Source organism: Heterodontus francisci, chromosome 13, assembly GCF_036365525.1.
Source record: "Heterodontus francisci isolate sHetFra1 chromosome 13, sHetFra1.hap1, whole genome shotgun sequence".
In the NCBI taxonomy this organism is placed as follows: domain Eukaryota; kingdom Metazoa; phylum Chordata; class Chondrichthyes; order Heterodontiformes; family Heterodontidae; genus Heterodontus; species Heterodontus francisci.
The window spans coordinates 20,273,183-20,300,476 of NC_090383.1; the positions used below are offsets into that span (position 1 = coordinate 20,273,183).

Genomic DNA, 27,294 nt, shown 5'->3' on the forward strand with positions numbered 1-27,294 from the left:
TGCACTCCAGTCCCTGCGGTGCCCACCGGTCGCGGAAGGCCTCAAGCGTACCGGCGGACACCGCATGCTCCTTTTCCAGGGACACCCGGGCGCGAACGTAACCGCGGAAGAGGGGCAGGCAATCGGGGAGGACGGACCCCCCGACGGCCCGCAACCTGGACCTGTGAATTGCCACCTTGGCCAGGCCCAGGAGCAGACCGACGAGGAGATCCTCCTCCCGGCCCGAGCCCCTCCGCACCGGGTGCCCAAAGATCAGGAGCGTGGGACTGAAGTGCAGCCAGAATTTGAGGAGCAGCCCCTTCAGATACTCAAATAGGGGCTGCAACCTCGCACACTCCGTATAAATGTGGAACACGGACTCGTCCAGGCCGCAGAAAGTACAGGTGGCCTGGGAGTCCGTGAACCTACTTAAAAGCCTATTGCACGGGACTGCTCTGTGCAGCACCCTCCACCCCAGGTCCCCGATGTAAAGGGGGAAGACTCCCGCGTAGAGAGACCTCCATCGGGGTTTCCCCTCGCCGCCAGATGGCAACGCGGACCGCCAGGGCGTGTCCGGCCGGCTGACGAGGGCGAGGAAGTGGAGAGTGTGCAGGAACAGCCCGTACAGGAAACCCCTCCGCGCCGATTGGAATGGCACGGAGGGCATTTCCGAGAGGCGGCTCGGGTTGTGCGGGACCGGCTCCCGAGGAGGGTTTCGGGGCCTGGGTCCGATGAGCAGTTCCGGCCGAGCGGGGGTCAACTCGGCCGGGATCGCTCCGCACTCCCGAGCCCCCTCGCCACCCGTGCTGTACCTGCCCTGGATGTGTTGTTGGAGCAGTGTAGAGGGAGCTTTACTCAATGAAATGTGCCTTAAGAGTGCTTGATGTGACAGGGTATGTTGATATTATGTGCATGTAATTCCAAGCTAAACTTGTATCAAACCTTGGTTTGACCACACTTGCAGTACTGTGTGCAGTTCTGATTGCCATATTATAAAAAGAATAAAGATACACTTGAGAGGATGCAAAAAAAGATTTACAAGGATGATACCAGAAATGCAAGGTTATACCTATCAGGAAAGGATGAACAGGCTGGGTCTCTCTTGAAAACAGAAGTCCGAGTGGTGACCTAAAGGAGGTATTTAAAATTAGGTAAGGTTTTGACGAAGTAGAGAGAGTGTTGCCACTTGTGGGGAAGAGTAAAACTAGAGGGAATCTATAGAAGAACTCACTGCCTCAGCGAGTAGTTGAGGCAAATAGAATCGATGCATTTAAGGAGCAAGCTAGAAAAGCATGTAAGGAAGAAGAGGATAAAGGATTATGCTGATAGATGAGGAAGGATGGGAAGAGGCTTGAGTGGAGCATAAATGCGAGCATGGACTGGTTGGGTCGAATGGCCTGTTTGTACTGTGTGATTCCATAGGCCTGATTGGATATCATTTCAAACTTAATAGAAAATGTTTTCATTTACATAAGCCAGAAAGAGAGAGAAAAGGTAACGTAACTAACAAATGACCTTGGATTTTGACTAGCCTTACAGCTGTATAATGCTTTCAAATTGTTTATTTTCTGACAAATCACAAATGTGAGTACAGTCCTGCAAAGACTAACTTCCTTAAATGCTCCAGTCCAACTTCATTTCTGAGGATGGTGTCTCTCATCTGAAGGTGCAGAAGTTTAGGATAATGAATTAGTATCTAACTGGATTAGTACCTTTCTCAGATTGATATAATGCGTTATCTTCTTTACATTTTTTAAACAGGTAACTAAATAAATCATTCAATATATATTTTAATATGCAGATATCATAGTTGAAAGTGTCTCATCTGCTGGTACAGCAGTTGGTAAAGAAACATTAGAAATAAAAATAAAAATCATGCAATAGCATGAAAAGTGTAAGTTACAAACATCTGCCTGGCAAAGACTGATTGCAGTTGTGAATGTGTTAATCTAATCTCCAGAGCAGACCAGCATTGCAGAATCTCCTGACCAAATTGCAATTCTTTGTGAAATGTCCAATGAAAAGGACACACAGAAGCCCCAAAAAGTGGATTGCTGTTATCATCGATAAATGTCTTTCAACCATGCATCATCATCATCTTGGTGGCCGGGCGCTGCAATCTCCATCCGAGATAGAATCTCGGACTTTCTATTTGGAGTGCTGCCTTGAATCTTCAAGCCAAACTTCCGTTTCAATAGATGGAACTGATCCTTGACATAGTTATAGAAGTCATATTCATATCGCATTCGTTGGTACAGCACCTTCAGTGCTTCCGGGGATGGTACTTGTTTCTTCACAGTGATCGTCCCATTTCCAAGTTTCCTATACTCTGCAAAGGAAGCAAAGTATCGTCAAACGTTCTAAGAAATAGACACGTCGCAAATATGAGAATTAATAGAACAAATTATTTACTTGTGATTATTTACTAATGCTCCGAGCTAAAATGCTGGAATTAAGTTATATAAAATTATCCAATCAACAAACTATTCATTGCCAATTAAATTAAGCTCAAGTTTCCCAAATCTATTTTTTTTTAAATTTAAGAGCAAAATAGTTTTGAGGACTTTTGTAAGTGTTACCATAGTTACATTTACATATACTATAACACAATCAGGTAATACCTAATACACAATATAAACTATGATAAAATATGGTAAACTTATAAAGGAGAATAGAGCTCTGACAGAAAGGAAGGGGTGTAGCAGCAGAGGGAATATGGAATGATATAACAGTGATAGTAAGGATGGGGAGAGCAGCAGCAAGGGATGAGAAATGTAGCTGATATTGAATAACCACGTGCAGTACCAGAGAAGGAAGGGAATTCTTAAAGGAGGAGACGGAAGTTGAAAGTTTGAGGTTTAGGGAGGGAATTCCAGAATGTGGGGCCCAGATGGCTAAAGGCCTAGTTGCCAATGGTGGGATGAAAGTGGTGGCCGGGGGGGAAAGAGTACAAGACAACTAGAGGGGAATGGGTCAGGGGAAATGGAGACTTTGGAAGGGATTTTAGGGTGGGTAAAGGTTAGAGTTAGACACCAGCAAGGCCATGAATGGATTTACATATGAATTACAATTTAAAATTTCAGTTGTTAAGTGACAGAAACAGTGTAGGTCAGCGTGGACAATGGTGATTGGCACTTGGGGTAAGACAGAATATGGGCAGAATTTTGGATGAGCTAAAGGGGGTGGGGGGATGGGAGGCCAGCCAAGAAAGCACTGTAGTAATCAAATCTGAAGGTGGCAAAGGCACAGATGAGTGTTTCGGTGACAGATGAGATAAAGTAGGAGTGGAGATGGGCAATGTTAGAAGTTGAAGTAGGCAGTCTTTGTCTTGGAAAGGAAATGGGTTTGGAAACTCAACTTTCAACTTAGGATCAAAAAAGACACAATCAGCCTGGATCAGTGACCATGCAGCAGAATGGAGTCAGCGGCAAGGGTACAGAGCGTATGGTGGGGATTGAAGGCAGTGCTTTTGGTCCTTTTAATGTTTATTGGGAGAAAATTGTGGATCCTCCGAGACTGGATCTTGGAATAAGCAGGCTGACAGCACAGAGGTAATGGAGAGAGGCTGAAGTGAAGTCGTAGGGAGGGAAAGCTGGGTATCATTAGTGTACACATAGAAGCTAAGCCTGTGGCTATGGTTGATCTGCTAAGGGATAAAATGAAGATGCAGGGGGGGATCCAGAATAGATAGTGGTTACGTTATTGGACAGGTGATCCAGAAGCCTGGGCTAATAAATTCAAATCCCATCCTGGTACATGCAAATGTTAATTCCATTAGTCAAATAATCTGCAAGAAAAGCCATCAGTAATGGTGACAATGAAGCTACTGGATTGTTGTTAGAAACCCAACTGGTTCACTAGTATACTTTAGGGAAGGAAACCTGCTCTCCGTACCTGGTCTGGGCCTACATGTGACTCCAGACCCACAGCAATATGGCTGACTCTTAAATGCCCTCCGAAATGGCCTAGCAAGCCACTTCAATGTAACAAATTGCTGCCAAATAATTACACTAAGAATAAAATAGGACAGACACCTTGTCATCAGATTTGAACACAACAAAGGCACATTCAGCCCAGTTGACCCCGCAAAGTCCTCCTCACGAACAGCTGAGGACTTGCACCAAAACTGGGCAGCAGTCCCACAAACGAGTCAAGCAACAGCCTAACATAATCATACTCCCAGAACCATACCTTTCAGCCAACATCCCAGACGGGTCATCCAGCCCACTGGCAGGACAGAGGTGGCGGTACAGTGGTATACAGTTGGGAGTGAGTGGACCCCATGAAGTCTCATGGCATCGGGGAAAACACAGGCAGGAAACATCCTGCTGATTACCTTCGACTGTGCTCCCTCAGCTGATGAACCAATGTTTCTCCATGTTGAACACCACTTGGAAGAACCAGTGAAAGCAGCAAGGGCACAGAATGTACTCTGGGTGGGGGACTTCAGTGCCCATTACCAACAGTGGCTCAGCAGCACTACTACTGACTGAGCTGGCTGAGTCCTGAACGACACAGCTGCCAGACTGGGCTTGCGACAAGTGGTAAGAGAACCAACATAAGGGAAAAACCTACCTGGCCTTGTCCTCACCAATCTACCCATTGCAGACGGATCTGTAAATGATAGTATTGGTAAGAGTGACCACTAAACAGTCCTTATGGAGACAAAGTCCCATGTTCACACTGAGGACACTCTCCAATGTGTTGTGTGGCACTACCACAGTGCTAAATGGAATAGGTTAGGAACAGATCTAGCAGCTCAAGACTAGGTATACATGAGATGCTATGGACCGTCAGCAGCAGCAGAACAATATCCCAATGCAATTTGTAACCCCGTGGTCCAGCATATCCCTCTATCATTACCATCAAGCTAGGTGACCAACCATGGTTCAATGAGTGTAGAAAAGCATACCAGGAGCAGTACCTGGCATACCTGAAAATGAGGTGCCAACCTGGTCCTATGTTGTAGGACTACATTAATAATAGAGGCAGCATGCTACAGATAGAACTAAGCGATACCACAACCAGCTGATCTGATCAAAGTTCTGCACTCCTGTCACGGCACTGAACAATTGAACATGAACAACTAACGGGAAGGGGAGGCTCCATGAACATTCGTAATCCTCAACGATGGCACAGCCCTGCATGGAAATGCAAAAGTCAAGGCAGAAGCATTTACAACAATCGTCAGCCAGAAGTGCCAAGTGGATGATTCATCTTGGCTTCGTCCTGAGGTCCCCAGCAGCCCAGATGCCAGTCATCAGCCAATTTGATTCAGCCTATGTGATATTAAGAAACAGCTAAGCGTGTTGGATAATAGTAAAGGCTATGGGCTCTGACAAAATTCCAGCTGTAGTGCTGAAGACTTGTGCTTCAAAACTAGCCGATTCTCTAGCACAGCTACAACCAGTGGCATATACTTCACAAAGTGGAAACCTGCCCAGCTATGTCCTACCCAAAAAAAGGTCAAATTCAATCCAGCCAATTACTGCCCCATGAGCCCACTCTCAATCAGCATCCAAGTGATGGAAGGGGTTGTTGACAGTGCTATTAAGGGCACTTACTCACCAATAACCTGCTCACCGATGCTGTTTGGGTTCCGGCTTGAGATCTTCTTACAGCCTTGGTCCAAACATGGTGAAAAGAGTTAAATTCCAGAGGTGAGGAATGAGAGACTGCCCCTGACATCAAGGTAGCATTTGACCAAGTTTGGCACCATGGCGACCTAGTAAAATGGAAGTCAATGGGAATCAAGGGGAAAGCTCGCCACTGGCTGGAGTCATACCTAGCACAAAGGACGATGGTTGTGGTTGTTGGGGGCCAATAACCTTAGCTCTACAGCTTTGCTACAGGAGTTTCTTAGGGCAGCGTCCTAAACCCAACCATCTTCAGCTGTTTCATCAGTGACTTTCCCTCCACCATCAAGTCACAAGTGGGGATGTTTGCTGATGATTGCATGCCATTCAGTTCCATTTGAAATTCCTCAGGTAATGAACCAGTCCGTGTCCGCATGCAAGACCTGGACAACATACAGGCTTGGGCTAAGTGGCAAGAAACATTTGCACCACAGAAGTGCCAGGCAATGACCATCTCCAACAAGAGAGTCTAACCACTTCCCCTTGACATTCAATGACATTAGTTAATACCCCACCATCAACATCCTGGGGGTCACTACTGACCAGAAACTTAACTGGACTAGCCAGTTCAGTGTGGATACAAGAGCAGGACACAGGCTGCGTACTTTGTGGCAATGGCACATCCTGACTCCCTTATGGACGACCTTATCCGAGAAGAAACCTATGAGCTCCTTGTAATTTTATTTTCTTTCACAGGATGTGGGCATTGCTAGCTAGGCCAGCATTTATTGCCCTTGAGAAGGTGGTAGTGAGCTGCCTTCTTGAACCACTGCAGTCCATGTGGTGTAGGTACACCCACAGTGCTGTCAGGAAGAGTGTTCCAGGATTTTGACTCAGCGACAGTGAAGGAATGGCGATATAGTTCCAAGTCAGGATGGTGTGTGGCTTGGTGTTCCAATGCATCTGCTGCCCTTGGCCTTCTAAGTGGTAGAGGTTGTGGATTTGGAAGGTGCTGTTGAAGGAGCCTTGGTAAGTTGCTGCAGCACACCTTGTAAATGGCACACATTGCTGCCACTGTGCGTCGGAGGTGGAGGGGGTGCCAATCATGTAGGCTGCTTTGTCTGGGATAGTGTTGAGCTTCTTGAGTGCTGTTCGAACTGTACTCATCCAGGCAAGTGGAAAGTCCATCACACAGCTGACTTGCGCCTTGTAGATGGTGGACAGGCTTTGGGGAGTCAGGAGGTGAGTGACTCGCCACAGAACTCCTAGCCTCTGACCTGCTCTTGTAGCCACTGTATTTATATGGCTGATCCAGTTCAGTTTCTGGTCAATGGTAACCCCCAGGATGTTCATAGTGGGGGATTCAGTGATGGTAATGTCATGGAATGTCAAGGGGAGATTTTTGGATTCTCTCTTGTGTGGTGCAAATGTAACTTGCCACTTATCAGATCAAGCCTGAATGTTGACCAGGCCTTGCTGCATATGGACATGGACTGCTTCAGTATCTGAAGAGTTGTGAATGGTGCTGAACATTGTGACATCATCAGTGAACATCCCCGCTTCTGACCTTATGATGGAGGGAAGGTCATTGATGAAGCAGCTGAAGATGGTTGGGCCTAGGACATGGTTGGAGATAATGGTAGAAGGGACAGGGAGAGAGATTAGTGGAGGTGGTTGGCAGTAGAGAAAGGAAGCCAAGGATTATCTTGGGTTTGTACTATGATCCTCGAGTAGTGGCGTTATCAGAGGAGGACGAACCCTGGTAGAAACGAATTGAGATTGTAGTGTGGGAAGCAATGAGGATTTTAAAGGGCGAGGTGCTTTAAAAGCCTGAAACATGACTTGGTAGTAAGAGCCACTGCACAAGTTTGGGTGCAACAAATAGTGGAAAGTATAGCCAGGTGAGGTGACTTCAGTGAGGAGCCACCTATGAGCCAACTTTCAGACAAAGCCAGTGGGCCAACACAATCATCCACAACACTACAGTGGCGCCGTGGTTAGCACCGCAGCCTCACAACTCCAGCGACCCGGGTTCAATTCTGGGTACTGCCTGTGTGGAGTTTGCAAGTTCTCCCTGTGTCTGCGTGGGTTTCCTCCGGGTGCTCCGGTTTCCTCCCACATGCCAAAAGACTTGCAGGTTGATAGGTTAATTGGCCATTATAAATTTCCCTAGTATAGGTAGGTGGTAGGGAAATGGAGGGACAGGTGGGGATGTGGTAGGAATATGGAATTAGTGTAGGATTAGTATAAATGGGTGGTTGATGGTCGGCACAGACTCGGTGGGCCAAAGGGCCTGTTTCAGTGCTGTATCTCTAAACTAAACTACAACTTACATTTATGTATCCCCTTTAATGTAGTAAAATGTCCAAGGTGCTTTGCAGGAGCATGATCAAACAAAAATCGACACTGAGACAGGTGACCAAAAGCTTGATCAAATAGGTATGCTTTAAGGATCATCTTAAAGGAAAGCAACAGAGAGGTTTAGGGAGAGACTTCCAGATCTCAGGCCCTAGGTAGCTGAAGGCTTGGCTTCCAGTAGTTGGGCAATGAAAATCAAGGTTGCAGAAGAAGCCAGAGTTGGAGGAATGCAGAGTTCAGGAGAGACGTATAGCTGAAAGAAGTTACAAAGGTAGGGAGGGAAGAGGTCATGGAAGGATTTGAACACAAGGATGAGGTGAGAGGTCATGGCAACAGTAGGGATAAAAAATAATATATCAACAGTAGAAACAGATAAGAACAGAGGAAATAAATAACAGTGGTAAAGAAAGGGAGGGGATAACAGGACAAGGAAAAAAGGAATGATGTGCAGCAGCAGAGGAAAGCAGTCATAAGGGAAAAGCAATGACATAGCAGCAGAAGGCAATAAGAAATGATATAACAGCATAAGTGGAAGGATTAAGCATCCAAAAGCTCCTGATGGAACACAGAAACAAAAACAGAATAAAGGGGTAGGAGGGTGAAGAATTCCTAAAATGTGTACAGACGAACTTTATTAATCAGTATGTTTCTAGCCCAATAAGGAAGAAAGCAGTGATAATTCTAGTTTTGGGGAATTAAGTAGGGCAGGATGAGTGTATTCCAGTGGCAGAACATCTGGATAATAGTGATAATGAAATTAGGATTGAAGAAAAATCAAAGCTGAAAATACCCAAATGGAAGAGAGCCAACTTCAATGATTTGAGAAGAGATCTAGCACAGGTGAGCTGGAAAGAGAGACCAACTAGGAAAACAGTAAATAAGCAACGGCAGACCTTCAACTTGGAGACAGATAAAGTACAAACCAAGCATATTTATATAAAGAGTAAAGATGGTGCATCCACAGCCAGAGCTCTGTGGATGGACAAAGAAAATAGAGGTTAAAATAAAACAGAAAAAGGTTTATGACAACAAATGTCAGGTACAGAATACAATCAAGAATACAGTATGCAGGGAACATTGAAAAAGGATATAAGGGCAAAGAGAGAGTATGAGAAAATAGTAGGTAACATAAAAGGGAACCCAAACATATTTTATAAATATATTAAAAAAGAATAGTTAAAGGAAGGGTGGGGCCGATTAGGGACAAAAAAGGAAATCATCTTGTGGATAGAGGGTTTGACTGAGTTACTGAATGAGGACTTTGCACCTGTCTCCACAAAAGAGGATGAAATTAATGTCATAGTAAAGGAGCTGGGAGTAGAGATATTGGATGGGATAAAAATAGAAAGGTGTTAAATAGGTTGATATCACTCACTTAATAAGCCACCTGGTCCAGGTGGAATGCATCCTACGTTGTTGAGGAAAGCTAAAGTAGATATAGCAGAAGCTCTGATCACAATCTTTCAATCCTTCTTGAAATGAGAATTCTTTTTCACACAGAGGAATGTTAAGATCTGAAACACACTACCTGAAAGGGTGGTGGAATAAGATTCCATCGCAACTTTCAAAAGGCAACTGGACTTGAAGAGGACTAGTTTGTATGGTTACGGGATAAAAAACTAGGGTGTGGGACTAAATTGGGCAGCTCTTTCAAAGTGTGAGCTCAGGCAAGATGGGTCGAATAGCCTCCTTTTGTTCTGTAAGATTTTAACGTGCATATAACGCTGACAGTGAGTGTTTGGGGAAAGTTCAAGTAGAGTGGGAACCAATAAACAACAAGTTATTTATTTCAATCTGGAATGCAACTTCTGTCGTCTTTACTAAGTAGGTAAGCAGAGTACCCATTAATCAGCAGTCAAACGAACAACTGACCAGCAGAATGTCTCAGGTAGTCCAGTTTTAACTTTCCCAGTTCCCATTAAGAGGTTCACAGTCAATTTAAGATTAGCAATAATTTCTTGAGCTGATGAAATTGGTCTTCAGTGTTAGCGCAAAACAAGCGATAGCGAATTGTGAGCCCGTTACCCTACTTCCATCAAGACACCGTTAGCAACCATGCCTTCAGTCGTCTATGCCCCAAGCTGTGCAATTCCCTCACTAAACCTCTCTGCCACTCTCGCCTCGTTGAAAACGCTCTTTAATACTGGCCCCTTTTTGTGCACCTCTCCTAATGTCTCCTTTTTTGACTCAATGTCTATTTTTGTCTGATTATGTACCTAGAGACGTTTTATGATGTTAAAGACACTAAATAAAGGCAACTTGTTGTTCAGGAGATATCTAATTATAACAATTCCTAGCAATTACAGCAGAGGAGGCCATTTGGCCCATACTGCCTGTGCCCTATGCTGACACTTGAACTGAAGCTCTCTACTCCACTTCAATTTCTCCACCTTTTCCCAACATTCTTTTATATTCTTGCTTTTCAAACACATCCAATTCCCATCTGAATCGTGCTATAATTTATGTCCCAGTCGCATTCCATATTTTAAAAGTCCGCTGTGAAATAAATTTTAGAATTCCACCTTTTTATTTAGAAACATAGAAAATAGGAGCAGGAGTAGGCCATTCGGCCGTTCGGGCCTGCTCCGCCATTCAAAAAAGATCATGGTTGATCGTCTAATTCAGTACCCTGTTCCCGCTTTCTCCCCATATCCCTTGATCCCTTTAGCATTAATATATCTATCTCCTTCTTGATTATATTTAATGACTTGGCCTCCACTGCCTTCTGTGGTCGAGAATTCCACAGGTTCACCACCCTCCGAGTGAAGAAATTTCTCCTCATCTCGGTTCTAAATGGCATACCCCGTATCCTGAGACTGTGACCCCTGGTTCTGGACTTCCCAGCCATTGGGAACATCCTCCCTGCATCTAGCCTGTCTAGTCATGTTAGAATTTCATAGGTTTCTATGAGATCCCCTCTCATTCTTCTAAACTCTAGTGAATATAGGCCTAGTCGACCCAATCTCTCCTCATATGTCAATCTTGCCATCCCAGAAATCAATCTAGTAAATCTTCTTTGCACTCCCTCCATGGTAAGAGCATCCTTCCTTAGATAAGGAGACCAAAACTGCACACAATACTCCAGATGTGGTCTCACCAAGGCCCTGTATAACTGCAGCAAGACATCTTTGCTCCTGTACTCAAATCCTCTTGCAATGAAGGCCAACATACCATTCACCTTCCTAACTGCTTGCTGCACCTGAATGCTTGCTTTCAACGACTGGTGTACAAAGACACCCACGTCTCGTTGCACCTCCCACTTTCCCAATCTATCACCATTCAGATAATAATGTCTTTCTGTTTTTACAACCAAAGTGGATAACCTCACATTTATCCACGTTATACTGCATCTTCCATGCATCTGCCCACTCAGCCAACCTGTCCAAATCACATTGGAGCCTCAATGCATCCTCCTCACAGCTCACATTCCCCCCCAGCATAGTGTTGTCTGCAAACTTGGAAATGTTACATTTCGACACCCAAATCATTTATATTGTGAATAGCTGGGACCCCAAGTACTGATCCCTGTGGTACCTCACTGGTCACTGCCTGCCACCCGGAAAAAGACCTGTTTATTCTTACTCTGTTTCTTGCCTGTCAATCAATTTTCAATCCATGCCAGTATATTACCCCCAATCCCATGTGCTTTAATTTTGCACACTAACCTCTTATGTGGGACCTTATCAGAAGCCTTCTGAAAATCCAAATACGCCACATCCACTGGTTCTCCCTTATCTATTCTACTAGTCACATCCTCAAAAAACTCCAGTAGATTTGTTAAACATGACCTCCCTTTCGTAAACCCATGCTGACTTTGTCCAATCCCGTTTATGTGTTCCAGGTGTTCTGCCATCACATCCTTTATAATAGATTCCAGCATTTTCCCCACTACTGATGTAAGGCTAACTGGTCTGTAATTCCCCATTTTTTCTCTCCCTCCTTTTTTAAATAGTTGGGTTACATTTTCCACCCTCCAATCTGTAGGAAACGCTCCAGAGTTTATAGAATTTTGGAAGATGATGACCAATGCATCCACTATTTCCAGGGCCACTTCCTTTAGTATTTTGGGATGTAGATGTTTTCTAATTGGTTCCTGAATGTATTGGTCTAAAAGATCGTTACGTACACACTCCAGGAAATCCTCCTCTACAGTATTATTACTAATTTGGTTTGACCAATCTATATGTATATTAATATCACCCATGATTACAGTTGTACCCTTATTGCATGCGTCTCTAATTTCCTGTTTAATGCCATCCCTTACATTTCCACTACTGTTTGGGGGCCAGAGACAACCCCACCAACGTTTTCTGCCCCTTGGTGTTTCTTAGCTCTACCACTACAGATTCCACATGATTTTCTGAACCAATATCCTTCCTCACTATTTCACTGATTTCCTCCTTTAGTAACAACGCTACCCCACCTCTTTTCCCTTTTTGCCTGTCCTTCCTAAATACTGAATACCCCTGGATGTTCAGTTACCATTCTTGGTCACCTGCAGCCATGTCTCTGTAATCGCAACTATATCATAACCACTTATATCTATTTGTGCTGTTAATTCATCTACCTTATTGCGAATGCTCTGCGCAATAAGACACAATGACTTTAGACTTGTCTTTTTAACATTGTTAGTCAGCTCAGCTTTATTTTGCACTATGGCCCCATTTGTTTCTCGTCCTTATTTTCTCTGCCTTCCATTTCTGCTTCTTACCTTTCTGTCTTTCATTTCTATCCTTGTTTTCCCCTCCTCTGTCTCCCTGCTCAGATACCCATCCCCCTTCCATTCTAGTTTAAACCCTCCTGACAGCACTAGCAAACACCATATGCCTCCCACCCCGAGGAAATTGGTCCTGGTCCTGAGTGATAGACCCGAGTCCATGCCCCTTGTTACTGATGCACCAATCGATCAAAACTATGTTTCACCATTCATCTTTTCACAATCTCTCATAATTTTGGAAATCACTACTAGATCCCACATTAACCATCTGGTTTAGTGACGCATGCTCTGCTCCAGCGATCTGCGGGCTGTTAGTGATCTGTGTGCTGTTATAGGTCTCCGCTCCAGCAATCTGCGGGCTCTGTTCCAGCGATCTGCACCGTTATAGGGCTTTGTTCCAGTGATCTGTGCATTCTGTTTCAGCGATCTTGCTCTCATTGTGATCAGTATGCTCTCGTGTAGTGATCTTTGTGCTCTGTTATAGTGCTCTGCTCCAGTGATCTGTGTGCTCTGTTAGCTTGCTCTGTCTGCTCTAATCTGAAAAGAACTGGAGGCATGAACAAGAAAGGGTATGGTTATTTTGAGTGTTACTGGCAGTGTCATTGCTATGTTTGTGGTTTTCTGCAGGTCTTCCTCAAGCAGATAGCAGAGTTTTGTAACTGCCTCCTTGCTAAACCTGGGTCTCTGGAGAAAGAGTGTTTAGTTATTGCCTGCTAGCTATACTTGGGTCTGTACAGATATCATGGATAACAATGGCTGATGTAGACAGTCTGCCTCTGCTGTTAGCTGGCATCTGCAGCATCTCTTCTCTTCTGCTCTAAATCCACTATATCAATTGACAGGGTAGTACAGAAAGCATCTCTCTGAATGTTCAATCTGACCAACACAGCTGTAGTTCCCTTCTGTTGTTAGTATGTGAAAACCTGTCAGGGCTCTAATGCCCATTTCATACAGCAAGATTAGCACATTGTATAAAGACAGCATTGGCTACCCTCAAAGAGAAATAATCCTCCATTTTGCATGCAGAACAAACCAATACACTGTGTCTCTGTGTGTGCCATAGCACAGATCACTACAATTTTGGTGATTGGGAATCATGCAGACTCTGGGACCCTCAAAACCACTGGCAAAACTGCATGATTAGCGCTGGAGTAACACTACACTGACAGCAAACTCTTGGCTCATTTTTCAATTTGACTGTTCCGCAAAGTCCTTTCCCTGTGCAGCTGCGCTTTTACAATATTGAATTTGCAAGATCCCACACGCAACAGACAAACAAAAAGAAAGAGACGGGACTGCACAAGAGCCATCTATTTGTAAAGGACAACTTGCTTGAGACACAAAGACAACGTAAGAATCTTATTGTAGAGATGGTGTTTTGAAGCTCCGACTATTGCACAAAGACCACTCTTGCCTTTGAGTCAGAAGGTTCTGGGTTCAAGCCCCACTGTAGGTCTAATGCACATAATCTGGGCTGATACTTCAATGTAATACTGAGGGAGTACTGCAATGCCAAAGAAGCTTATAACACAGGGCTGTCCAACCTTTTCGGGTGGGGTGGGGGGCCACTTTACAATTTTTGTCTTACATGGGGGGCCGATGAAACAATTTCATAAAGATAAAGGCATTAAAAAGTTATCTTACTATTAATCAAAACAACAACAAATGTGCATTTTTGTGAAGAAGCTTTAAATGAGAAGATTAATTTATTGACTTACTTTCTCATCACTATGTTGGACACTGATTTAGTGCGATACCTGGCATTTTTTGCTTACAGAAGTCATCAACGTCTGCCTGCACACTTGTAGCGATGCGGAGTATTCTGGATAGATATATCTGTCAGGAGCGATCTTGATCTCTCTCTCTCTTCCCCCGTGTCCCCTCTGAACCCCCCTCTCTCTCTGTCCCCCCCTCCCCCTCTCTGTTGCCCCATCCCCAGTTTTCCCCCTCCCTCTCTCTGTTTTCCCCCTCTCTCTCTCTCTCTGTTATCTCACTCCGCTTCCCCCACTCCCCCTCTCTCGTTCCGCTTGACCCACTCCCCCCTCTCGCTCCGCTTGACCCACTCCCCCCTCTCGCTCCGCTTGACCCACTCTCCCCTCTTGCTCCGCTTGACTCACTCCCTCCTCTCGCTCTGCTTGACCCACTCACCCCCCTCGCTCCGCTTGACACACGCCCCCAGCTCGCTCCGCTTGACCCACTCGCCCCCTCGCTGTGGCCCCCACGCCCCCCCTCGCTCAGTTTCCCCCCCTGTCTCGCTCTCTGTTTCCCTCCCCTCTCTGTTCCCCCCCCTCCCTCTCTCTCTGGCCCCTACTCTTCCTCCCTCTGGTCCCACACCCCAGTTCCCCGCCCCTCTCCCTTTGGCCCTCTCCCCGATTCCCCCACTCTCCCTCCCTCTCTGGTTCTCCCCCCCCCCCCGGCCTCTCTCTCTTTCTCTCTGGTTCCCCCCTTCTCCCAGGCTCTCCCCCTCTCTCTGGATCCCCATCCCTCTCCCTGTCTCACCCCCTTTGTCTCCCCCGCCCCTCTCTCTCTCGGTCTCTGTCTCCCCCGCCCCCCTCTCTCTCTCTTCTCCGCCCCCCTCTCTCTCTCACCCGCCCCCGCCCCCCTCTCTCTTCCGTTTCCCCCGCCCCCCTCTCTCTCTCCGCTCCCCCCGCCCCTCTCTCTCTCTGTCTCCCCCGCCCCTCTCTCTCTCTGTCTCCCCCGCCTCTCTCTCTCTGTCTCCCCCGCCCCTCTCTCTCTCTCTTCTCCGCCCCCCTCTCTCTCTCACCCGCCCCCGCCCCCCTCTCTCTTCCGTTTCCCCCGCCCCCCTCTCTCTTCCGTTTCCCCCGCCCCCCTCTCTGTGTCTCCCCCGCCCCTCTCTCTCTGTGTCTCCCCCGCCCCCCCCTCTGTGTCTCCCCCGCCCCCCCCTCTCTGTGTCTCCCCCGCCCCCCCCTCTCTGTGTCTCCCCCGCCCCTCACTCTCTGTGTCTCCCCCGCCCCACTCTCTGTGTCTCCCCCGCCCCTCACTCTCTGTGTCTCCCCCGCCCCTCACTCTCTGTGTCTCCCCCGCCCCTCACTCTCTCTCTGTCTCCCCCGCCCCTCTCTCCCTCTGTCTCCCCCGCCCCCCTCTGTCTCCCCCGCCCCCCTCTGTCTCCCCCGCCCCCCTCTGTCTCCCCCGCCCCTCTCTGTCTCCCCCGCCCCCCCAATCTGTTTCCCCCGCCCCCCTCTCTTCCATTTCCCCCGCCCCCTCTCGCTCTGTTTCCCCCGCCCCCCGCTTCCCCCACCTCTCTCTGTTTCCCCCGCCTCTCTCTCTCTGTTCCCCCCGCCTCTCTCTCTCCGTTTCCCGCGCCCGCCTCTCTCTCTCCGCTCCCCCGCCTCTCTCTCTCTCCGCTCCCCACGCCTCTCTCTCTCTCCGCTCCCCCCGCCTCTCTCTCTCCGCTCCCCCCGCCTCTCCCCGCTCCCCCCCCGCCTCTCTCCGCTCCCCCCCCGCCTCTCTCCGCTCCCCCCCCCGCCTCTCTCCGCTCCCCCCCCGCCTCTCTCTAACTCTCACTCCGCTCCCCCCCCCGCCTCTCTCTCTCCGCTCCCCCCCGCCTCTCTCTCTCCGCTCCCCCCCGCCTCTCTCTCTCCGCTCCCCCCCGCCTCTCTCTCTCCGCTCCCCCCCGCCTCTCTCTCTCCGCTCCCCCCCGCCTCTCTCCAACTCTCTCTCCGCTCCCCCCCCGCCTCTCTCCAACTCTCTCTCCGCTCCCCCCCCGCCTCTCTCCAACTCTCTCTCCGCTCCCCCCCCCGCCTCTCTCCAACTCTCTCTCCGCTCCCCCCCCGCCTCTCTCCAACTCTCTCTCCGCTCCCCACCCGCCTCTCTCTCTCCGCTCCCCCCCCGCCTCTCTCTCTCTCCGCTCCCCCCCCGCCTCTCTCTCTCTCCGCTCCCCCCCGCCTCTCTCTCTCTCCGCTCCCCCCCCGCCTCTCTCTCTCTCCGCTCCCCCCCGCCTCTCTCTCTCTCCGCTCCCCCCCCGCCTCTCTCCAACTCTCTCTCCGCTCCCCCCCCGCCTCTCTCCAACTCTCTCTCCGCTCCCCCCCCGCCTCTCTCTCTCCGCTCCCCCCCCGCCTCTCTCTCTCTCCGCTCCCCCCCGCCTCTCTCTCTCTCCGCTCCCCCCCCGCCTCTCTCTCTCTCCGCTCCCCACCCGCCTCTCTCTCTCTCCGCTCCCCACCCGCCTCTCTCTCTCTCCGCTCCCCCCCCGCCTCTCTCTCTCTCCGCTCCCCCCCCGCCTCTCTCTCTCTCCGCTCCCCCCCCGCCTCTCTCTCTCTCCGCTCCCCCCCCGCCTCTCTCTCTCTCCGCTCCCCCCCCGCCTCTCTCTCTCTCCGCTCCCCCCCCGCCTCTCTCTCTCTCCGCTCCCCCCCCGCCTCTCTCTCTCTCCGCTCCCCCCCCGCCTCTCTCTCTCTCCGCTCCCCCCCCGCCTCTCTCTCTCTCCGCTCCCCCCCCGCCTCTCTCTCTCTCCGCTCCCCCCCCGCCTCTCTCTCTCTCCGCTCCCCCCCCGCCTCTCTCTCTCTCCGCTCCCCCCCCGCCTCTCTCTCTCTCCGCTCCCCCCCCGCCTCTCTCTCTCTCCGCTCCCCCCCCGCCTCTCTCTCTCTCCGCTCCCCCCCCGCCTCTCTCTCTCTCCGCTCCCCCCCCGCCTCTCTCTCTCTCCGCTCCCCCCCCGCCTCTCTCTCTCTCCGCTCCCCCCCCGCCTCTCTCTCTCTCCGCTCCCCCCCCGCCTCTCTCTCTCTCCGCTCCCCCCCCGCCTCTCTCTCTCTCCGCTCCCCCCGCCTCTCTCTCTCTCCGCTCCCCTCGCCTCTCTCTCTCTCTCTCTTTCCCCCCGCCACTCTCTCTCTCTCTGTTCCCCCCGCCACTCTCTCTCTCCGTTCCCCCCGCCTCCCTCTCTCTCTCCGTTCCCCCCGCATCTCTCTCTCTCTCCGTTCCCCCCGCATCTCTCTCTCTCTCTCCGTTCCCCCCGCCTCTCTCTCTCTCTCTCCGTTCCCCCCGCCTCCCTCTCTCTCTCCGTTCCCCCCGCATCTCTCTCTCTCTCCGTTCCCCCCGCATCTCTCTCTCTCTCTCTCCGTTCCCCCCGCATCTCTCTCTCTCTCTCTCCGTTCCTCCCGCCTCTCTCTCTCTCTCTCCGTTCCCCCCGCCTCTCTCTCTCTCTCCGTTCCCCCCGCATCTCTCTCTCTCTCTCTCTCCGTTCCCCCCGCCTCTCTCTCTCTCTCTCCGTTCCCCCCGCCTCTCTCTCTCTCTCTCTCCGTTCCCCCCGCCTCTCTCTCTCTCTCTCCGTTCCCCCCGCCTCTCTCTCTCTCTCTCCGTTCCCCCCGCCTCTCTCTCTCTCTCTCCGTTCCCCCCGCCTCTCTCTCTCTCTCTCCGTTCCCCCCGCCTCTCTCTCTCTCTCTCCGTTCCCCCCGCCTCTCTCTCTCTCTCTCCGTTCCCCCCGCCTCTCTCTCTCTCTCTCCGTTCCCCCCGCCTCTCTCTCTCTCTCTCCGTTCCCCCCGCCTCTCTCTCTCTCTCTCCGTTCCCCCCGCCTCTCTCTCTCTCTCTCTCCGTTCCCCCCGCCTCTCTCTCTCTCTCTCTCCGTTCCCCCCGCCTCTCTCTCTCTCTCTCCGTTCCCCCCGCCTCTCTCTCTCTCTCTCCGTTCCCCCCGCCTCTCTCTCTCTCTCTCCGTTCCCCCCGCCTCTCTCTCTCTCTCTCTCCGTTCCCCCCGCCTCTCTCTCTCTCTCTCTCCGTTCCCCCCGCCTCTCTCTCTCTCTCCGTTCCCCCCGCCTCTCTCTCTCTCTCCGTTCCCCATGCCTCTCTCTCTCTCTCTGTTCCCCCCGCCACTCTCTCTCTCTCTGTTCCCCCCGCCACTCTCTCTCTCCGTTCCCCCCGCCTCCCTCTCTCTCTCCGTTCCCCCCGCATCTCTCTCTCTCTCTCTCCGTTCCCCCCGCCTCTCTCTCTCTCCGTTCCCCCCGCCACTCTCTCTCTCTCCGTTCCCCCCGCCTCTCTCTCTCTCCGTTCCCCCCGCCTCTCTCTCTCTCCGTTCCCCCCGCCTCTCTCTCTCTCCGTTCCCCCCGCCTCTCTCTCTCTCCGTTCCCCCCGCCTCTCTCTCTCTCCGTTCCCCCCGCCTCTCTCTCTCTCCGTTCCCCCCGCCTCTCTCTCTCTCCGTTCCCCCCGCCTCTCTCTCTCTCCGTTCCCCCCGCCTCTCTCTCTCTCCGTTCCCCCGCCTCTCTCTCTCTCCGTTCCCCCCGCCTCTCTCTCTCTCCGTTCCCCCCGCCTCTCTCTCTCTCCGTTCCCCCCGCCTCTCTCTCTCTCTCCGTTCCCCCCGCCTCTCTCTCTCTCCGTTCCCCCCGCCTCTCTCTCTGTCCGTTCCCCCCGCCTCTCTCTCTCTCCGTTCCCCCCGCCACTCTCTCTCTCTCCGTTCCCCCCGCCACTCTCTCTCTCTCTCTCCGTTCCCCCCGCCACTCTCTCTCTCTCTCTCCGTTCCCCCCGCCACTCTCTCTCTCTCCGTTCCCCCCGCCTCTCTCTCTCTCCGTTCCCCCCGCCTCTCTCTCTCTCCGTTCCCCCCGCCTCTCTCTCTCTCTCCGTTCCCCCCGCCTCTCTCTCTCTCTCCGTTCCCCCCGCCACTCTCTCTCTCTCTCTCCGTTCCCCCCGCCACTCTCTCTCTCTCTCTCCGTTCCCCCCGCCACTCTCTCTCTCTCTCTCCGTTCCCCCCGCCACTCTCTCTCTCTCTCTCCGTTCCCCCCGCCACTCTCTCTCTCTCTCTCCGTTCCCCCCGCCTCTCTCTCTCTCTCCGTTCCCCCCGCCTCTCTCTCTCTCTCCGTTCCCCCCGCCTCTCTCTCTCTCTCCGTTCCCCCCGCCTCTCTCTCTCTCTCCGTTCCCCCCGCCTCTCTCTCTCTCTCCGTTCCCCCCGCCTCTCTCTCTCTCTCCGTTCCCCCCGCCTCTCTCTCTCTCTCCGTTCCCCCCGCCTCTCTCTCTCTCTCCGTTCCCCCCGCCTCTCTCTCTCTCTCCGTTCCCCCCGCCTCTCTCTCTCTCTCCGTTCCCCCCGCCTCTCTCTCTCTCTCCGTTCCCCCCGCCTCTCTCTCTCTCTCCGTTCCCCCCGCCTCTCTCTCTCTCTCCGTTCCCCCCGCCTCTCTCTCTCTCTCCGTTCCCCCCGCCTCTCTCTCTCTCTCCGTTCCCCCCGCCTCTCTCTCTCTCTCCGTTCCCCCCGCCTCTCTCTCTCTCTCCGTTCCCCCCGCCTCTCTCTCTCTCTCCGTTCCCCCCGCCTCTCTCTCTCTCTCCGTTCCCCCCGCCTCTCTCTCTCTCTCCGTTCCCCCCGCCTCTCTCTCTCTCTCCGTTCCCCCCGCCTCTCTCTCTCTCTCCGTTCCCCCCGCCTCTCTCTCTCTCTCCGTTCCCCCCGCCTCTCTCTCTCTCTCCGTTCCCCCCGCCTCTCTCTCTCTCTCCGTTCCCCCCGCCTCTCTCTCTCTCTCCGTTCCCCCCGCCTCTCTCTCTCTCTCCGTTCCCCCCGCCTCTCTCTCTCTCTCCGTTCCCCCCGCCTCTCTCTCTCTCTCCGTTCCCCCCGCCTCTCTCTCTCTCTCCGTTCCCCCCGCCTCTCTCTCTCTCTCCGTTCCCCCCGCCTCTCTCTCTCTCTCCGTTCCCCCCGCCTCTCTCTCTCTCCGTTCCCCCCGCCTCTCTCTCTCTCCGTTCCCCCCGCCTCACTCTCTCTCCGTTCCCCCCGCCTCTCTCTCTCTCCGTTCCCCCCGCCTCTCTCTCTCTCCGTTCCCCCCGCCTCTCTCTCTCTCCGTTCCCCCCGCCTCTCTCTCTCTCCGTTCCCCCCGCCTCTCTCTCTCTCCGTTCCCCCCGCCTCTCTCTCTCTCCGTTCCCCCCGCCTCTCTCTCTCTCCGTTCCCCCCGCCTCTCTCTCTCTCCGTTCCCCCCGCCTCTCTCTCTCTCCGTTCCCCCCGCCTCTCTCTCTCTCCGTTCCCCCCGCCTCTCTCTCTCTCCGTTCCCCCCGCCTCTCTCTCACTCCGTTTCCCCCGCCCCTCTCTCTCACTCCGTTTCCCCCGCCCCTCTCTCTCACTCCGTTTCCCCCGCCCCTCTCTCTCACTCCGTTTCCCCCGCCTCTCTCTCTCTGTTTCCCCCGCCTCTCTCTCTCTCTGTTTCCCCTGCCTCGCTCTCTCTCTCTCTGTTTCCCTCGCCTCGCTCTCTCTCTCTGTTTCCCCCGCCCCTCTCTCTCTCTCTCTGTTCCCCCCGCCCCTCTCTCTCTCTCTGTTCCCCCCGCCCCTCTCTCTCTCTCTCTCTCTCTGTTCCCCCCGCCCCTCTCTCTCTCTGTTCCCCCCGCCCCTCTCTCTCTCTCTCTGTTCCCCCCCCCTCTCTCTCTCTCTGTTCCCCCCGCCCCTCTCTCTCTCTCTCTCTGTTCCCCCCGCCCCTCTCTCTCTCTCTCTGTTCCCCCCGCCCCTCTCTCTCTCTCTCTGTTCCCCCCGCCCCTCTCTCTCTCTCTCTGTTCCCCCCGCCCCTCTCTCTCTCTCTCTGTTCCCCCCGCCCCTCTCTCTCTCTCTCTGTTCCCCCCGCCCCTCTCTCTCTCTCTCTGTTCCCCCCGCCCCTCTCTCTCTCTCTCTGTTCCCCCCGCCCCTCTCTCTCTCTCTCTGTTCCCCCCGCCCCTCTCTCTCTCTCTCTGTTCCCCCCGCCCCTCTCTCTCTCTCTCTGTTCCCCCCGCCCCTCTCTCTCTCTCTCTGTTCCCCCCGCCCCTCTCTCTCTCTCTCTGTTCCCACCGCCCCTCTCTCTCTCTCTCTGTTCCCCCCGCCCCTCTCTCTCTCTCTGTTCCCCCCGCCCCTCTCTCTCTCTCTCTGTTCCCCCCGCCCCTCTCTCTCTCTCTCTGTTCCCCCCGCCTCTCTCTCTCTCTCTGTTCCCCCCGCCCCTCTCTCTCTCTCCCCCCCGCCCCTCTCTCTCTCTCCCCCCCGCCCCTCTCTCTCTCTCCCCCCCGCCCCTCTCTCTCTCTCCCCCCCGCCCCTCTCTCTCTCTCCCCCCCGCCCCTCTCTCTCTCTCCCCCCCGCCCCTCTCTCTCTCTCCCCCCCGCCCCTCTCTCTCTCTCCCCCCCGCCCCTCTCTCTCTCTCCCCCCGCCCCTCTCTCTCTCTCCCCCCGCCCCTCTCTCTCTCTCTCTCTCTCTGTTTCCCCCGCCCCTCCCTCTCTCTCTGTTCCCCCCGCCCCTCCCTCTCTCTCTGTTCCCCCCGCCCCTCTCTCTCTCTGTTCCCCCCGCCCCTCTCTCTCTCTCTGTTCCCCCCGCCCCTCTCTCTCTCTCTGTTCCCCCCGCCCCTCTCTCTCTCTCTCTGTTCCCCCAGCCCCTCTCTCTCTCTCTCTGTTCCCCCCGCCCCTCTCTCTCTCTCTCTGTTCCCCCCGCCCCTCTCTCTCTCTCTCTGTTCCCCCCGCCCCTCTCTCTCTCTCTCTGTTCCCCCCGCCCCTCTCTCTCTCTCTGTTCCCCCCGCCCCTCTCTCTCTCTCTGTTCCCCCCGCCCCTCTCTCTCTCTCTCTCTCTCTGTTCCCCCCGCCCCTCTCTCTCTCTCTCTCTCTCTCTGTTCCCCCCGCCCCTCTCTCTCTCTCTCTCTCTCTCTCCGTTCCCCCCGCCCCTCTCTCTCTCTCTCTCTCTCTCTCCGTTCCCCCCGCCCCTCTCTCTCTCTCTGTGTTCCCCCCGCCCCTCTCTCTCTCTCTCTTTCCCCCGCCCCTCTCTCTCTTTCCCCCGCCCCTCTCTCTCTCTGTTCCCCCCGCCCCTCTCTCTCTCTCTCTCTGTTCCCCCAGCCCCTCTCTCTCTCTCTCTGTTCCCCCCGCCCCTCTCTCTCTCTCTCTCTGTTCCCCCCGCCCCTCTCTCTCTCTCTGTTCCCCCCGCCCCTCTCTCTCTCTCTCTCTCTCTCTCTGTTCCCCCCGCCCCTCTCTCTCTCTCTCTCTCTCTCTGTTCCCCCCGCCCCTCTCTCTCTCTCTGTGTTCCCCCCGCCCCTCTCTCTCTCTCTCTCTTTCCCCCGCCCCTCTCTCTGTTTCCCCCGCCCCTCTCTCTCTCTGTTCCCCCCGCCCCTCTCTCTCTCTCTCTCTGTTCCCCCCGCCCCTCTCTCTGTCTCTGTTCCCCCCGCCCCCCTCTCTCTCTCTCTCTCTGTTCCCCCCGCCCCTCTCTCTCTCTGTTCCCCCCGCCCCTCTCTCTCTCTCTCTCTGTTCCCCCCGCCCCTCTCTCTCTCTCTCTCTGTTCCCCCCGCCCCTCTCTCTCTCTCTGTTCCCCCCGCCCCCCTCTCTCTCTCTGTTCCCCCCGCCCCCCTCTCTCTCTCTCTGTTCCCCCCGCCCCTCTCTCTCTCTCTCTGTTCCCCCCGCCCCTCTCTCTCTCTCTCTGTTCCCCCCGCCCCCCTCTCTCTCTCTCTGTTCCCCCCGCCCCCCTCTCTCTCTCTCTGTTCCCCCCGCCCCTCTCTCTCTCTCTCTGTTCCCCCCGCCCCTCTCTCTCTCTCTGTTCCCCCCGCCCCCCTCTCTCTCTCTCTCTCTGTTCCCCCCGCCCCCCTCTCTCTCTCTCTCTCTGTTCCCCCCGCCCCCCTCTCTCTCTCTCTGTTTCCCCCGCCCCTCTCTCTCTCTCTGTTTCCCCCGCCCCTCTCTCTCTCTCTCTGTTTCCCCCGCCCCTCTCTCTCTCTCTCTGTTCCCCCCGCCCCTCTCTCTCTCTCTCTGTTCCCCCCGCCCCTCTCTCTCTCTCTGTTCCCCCCGCCCCTCTCTCTCTCTCTCTCCCCGCCCCTCTCTCTCTCTCTCTCTCTCTCCCCCCCGCCCCTCTCTCTCTCTCTCTCTTTCCCCCCGCCTCCCCCTCTCTTTCCCCCCTCTCTTTCCCCCCGCCCCCCTCACTTTCCCCCCGCCCCCCTCTCTTTCCTCCCGCCCCTCTCTCTTTCCCCCCGCCCCTCTCTCTTTCCCCCCGCCCCTCTCTCTTTCCCCCGCCCCTCTCTGTCTCTCTCTTTCCCCCCACCACACTCTCTCTCTTCTCCCCCCCCCCCACAACCGCCTCCCTCTCTCTCTTCCCCTCCCCCCACTCTATGACAGTTGCAGGGAACGTGTGCGTTGAGCATTGCAGCTTTATGATTGGTCAATTTGTTTAAAAACATTGCGCTGTCACTTTCACAGCTGACAGCTGCTGAAGCAGGAACGTACTTCACAACTTTGTACAGATTCGGGGTTTTCCGGCGAGCTTTTAAAAACAGTTGGAAAACCCCGAATCTGTCCAAAGTTAGGAAGGACATTCCTGCTTCAGCAGCAGTCAGCTGTGAGACTGAGAGCACAATGTTTTGAAAAAGGCCAGTCTACAGGAAGACAATGGGAAATTTCCCATCTCCCCAGTCACGGACCCCTGGCGTGGATAAGGAACGGCCCCAGGTACAGTTTTCACCCATGGACTGGATGGAAACCTTTGGTGTGCTGGGTCCTGGCCCGCGGGCTATATGTTGGACAACCCAACATAGGGCGGCACGGTGGCGCAGTGGTTAGCACCGCAGCCTCACAGCTCCAGGGACCCAGGTTCGATTCTGGGTACTGCCTGTGTGGAGTTTGCAAGTTCTCCCTGTGTCTGCGTGGGTTTTCTCTGGGTGCTCCGGTTTCCTCCCACAAGCCAAAAGACTTGCAGGTTGACAGGTAAATTGGCCATTATAAATTGTCACCAGTATAGGTAGGTGGTAGGGAAATATAGGGACAGGTGGGGATGTTTGTTGGGAATATGGGATTAGTGTAGGATTAGTATAAATGGGTGGTTGATGTTCAGCACAGACTCGGTGGGCTGAAGGGCCTGTTTCAGTGCTGTATCTCTAATCTAATCTAATCTAATCTAACCCTGTCATTACAATATTCAAAGAAGAGCAGGGTTTTGGCCAATACTCATCCCTCAACCAAGAACCACCAAACCCATTAACTGGTCATACACCTCACCTTGCCAATGGGCTGCCATGTTTGTCCACACAATGACAACCACTGCATTTTTTTAAAAAAGCAACTCAATTGTTGTGAAACATTTTGAGATGCCCTAGGGACATGAAAGGGTTATGTTAATGCTAGTTCTTTCTAACTATGTTCATAAAGGCAAGGTACAGATGGAGGAGGCCATTTGGTCCATCTACCTCATCCTTCCAGAAAGGTCTGCAGTCCCTCCTGTCTCAACACCGAAATGCAGCCTGAATGGCTCCGAGCTTTTATGTCCACTTCATCCACCCAAAGATCACTTCACCTATTCATCACTGTTGTGTCTTGGCATTGGTCCTTTTAGCAGTTGTACCTGTGACTCCGAAATAGTAGTCAGGATTAACCTTTTCTATTCCACTCAGTGTCTCTTATACTTTGATCATGTGTCCTCTCATTCACCTACTTTCAAAGGCTGAAGGGTATAAGTTTTTCTAACCTTTTCTTACAACTCAGTCTTTAATGACACCAGGGATCAGCCTCGGCCCTTCTCTGCACCGCCTCCACTGCTCAGAGGTTTCCCCTTGTGCCTTGATAAACCGGAAATATGAAAAAGAATTCAAGGGCTAGTTAGAATGTGGAATCCTTTGCCACTAAATGCTAGTGAAGCAGAGTACATAAGTTCCTTTAAAATCCTCAGAAAAGAGGAATGTTGGAAGGACAGGGAGAGTGAAGAGAGTGGGATTAGACTAGGTGGTTCATGGAGACAACAACTGGTGCAGATTTGATGGGCAGAATTGTCCATTTGCATATTGGAATAGCCTCTAGAAATACTAGCATGTCCTCAAAACGACAAGTGGTAGTTGAGATGATGAGCATAGATGGATTTAAGGGAAAGCTAGATAAAACACAAGGGAGAAAGGAATAGGAGGTTATGCTGATCTGACGAAAGGTCAAAGACCTGAAATGTTAACTCTGTTTCTCTTTCCACAGATGCTGCCAGGCCTGCAGTGTATTTCCAGCACTTTCTGTTTTTATTATTGCAGGTTATGCTGCTGGAGTTAAATGAAGATGGGTGAGAGGAGGCTCGTGTACAGCATAGACACTGATTCAGTTGGGCTGAAGCGCCTGTTCCTGTCCTGTACATTCTATGTAACTCTGTTGTTCTCTGCATAATTAATTCTTTAAAGTTTAAAGGAATGTCATTTTAGTTAAAATACTGAAGGAAATAAAATGTCAAGTAAATGCAGCGCTCTTTTTAGTAATAAAACAGCTCGGTCTCTGCATCTGTTGGGCAGCTGTCAATTGGATCGAGAGAACTTGGACTATGTGACCATTAGAGACTCCCTCTGATCTACATGAGAAAAGGCGACTAAATGCTACTAACTTTTGGAAAGGTTCTAATATTAAAATATCATAGAAGCAATGTCATACAAATTCTCATCATAGCTGATGAGCTACCACAGTATAGCTAGGATAGCACAGTGGTTATATAATTAGACTGCTAATCCAAAGAACAAGAGTTGACATCCCACCAAAGCAGTTTGAAAATTTGACTTCAGTTTAAAAAATACTGAAAAAAAGCTGGCATCAGTAAAAGTCACCAAGAAGCTGTTGGGTTGCTGTACAAACCCAACTGGTTCACTAATGTCCTTAAGGGGACCCGACATTTTTTTTTTTTTATTTTTTTATTTTAGAGATACAGCACTGAAACAGGCCCTTCGGCCCACCGAGTCTGTGCCGACCATCAACCACCCATTTTATACTAATCCTACACTAATTCCATATTCCTACCACATCCCCACCTGCCCCTATATTTCCCTACCACCTACCTATACTAGGGGCAATTTATAAAGGCCTGAAAAGATCTGAAAACAACAACCACCTTCAAGTGTCAGTTCAACCGTGTAATCTGTAAAAATTACATTGTCAAACAGCACCAAAAAATACAAACATTGCAAGGGAGATCAGTTTCCTTCAATACTTTTTTTTTTAAGAGATACAGCACTGAAACAGGCCCTTCGGCCCACCGAGTCTGTGCCGACCAACAACCACCCATTTATACTAACCCTACAGTAATCCCATATTCCCTACCACCTACCTACACTAGGGGCAATTTACAATGGCCAATTTACCTATCACCTGCAAGTCTTTGGCATGTGGGAGGAAACCGGAGCACCCGGAGGAAACCCACGCAGACACAGGGAGAACTTGCAAACTCCACACAGGCAGGACCCGGAATTGAACCCGGGTCGCTGGAGCTGTGTGACTGCGGTGCTAACCACTGCGCCGCCCTTACATCCTTACCAGTTCTGACCTACATGTGACACCAGGCCTACATGAATGTAGTTGACTCTTAACTGTGCTCTGAAGTGGCCTAGCAAGCCACTCAGTTGCACCAGATTAGGGATGGGCAATAAATGTGATATCCGCATCCGAAAAATGAATTAAAAAAACTAACTCCTCACAATACACAATGGCTAAACGCCATGAGTGTAAAAATAGATCAAGTGATCCATAATGTAGCAGGTGAATCAAATGTAATGATTGATGACCAAGCTAGCTATGCACCAGACACCCTGTGCATGTGGGTTGTACATGGTGTTGGGGGAGGTGATGGTGATGAGGATGAGCAGTGACAGGGGTAGGAGACAGTGATCAATTTGTCGGATACAAAAACATCAATGGCAGAGATACGAGAACAATCTAGGTGCTCGCAGGCAGCAAAGGTATCATGTCAGATGGAAGGTCACAGCACAGGAAGTCAGAAAAGAGATTTGTGAGGGGGTTAGGGCTGAGTTTCTTTAAGAGCTGGTTGGTG

General features: G+C 52.2%; 1 protein-coding gene across 2 annotated transcripts in view; it reads right to left on the reverse strand.

The window, feature by feature from the left end:
• Window positions 1–1,531: 1,531 nt before the first annotated feature.
• The window catches only part of usta (uronyl 2-sulfotransferase a), a 114,631-nt gene continuing 88,868 nt past the window's right edge, over window positions 1,532–27,294 (reverse strand). For both annotated transcript variants that reach the window (XM_068044502.1, XM_068044503.1), the window contains one exon: window positions 1,532–2,308. In XM_068044502.1, the coding sequence (XP_067900603.1) occupies window positions 2,040–2,308 (269 nt within the window). In that variant the 3' untranslated portion in view covers window positions 1,532–2,039. The remainder of the gene's footprint in view (window positions 2,309–27,294) is intronic.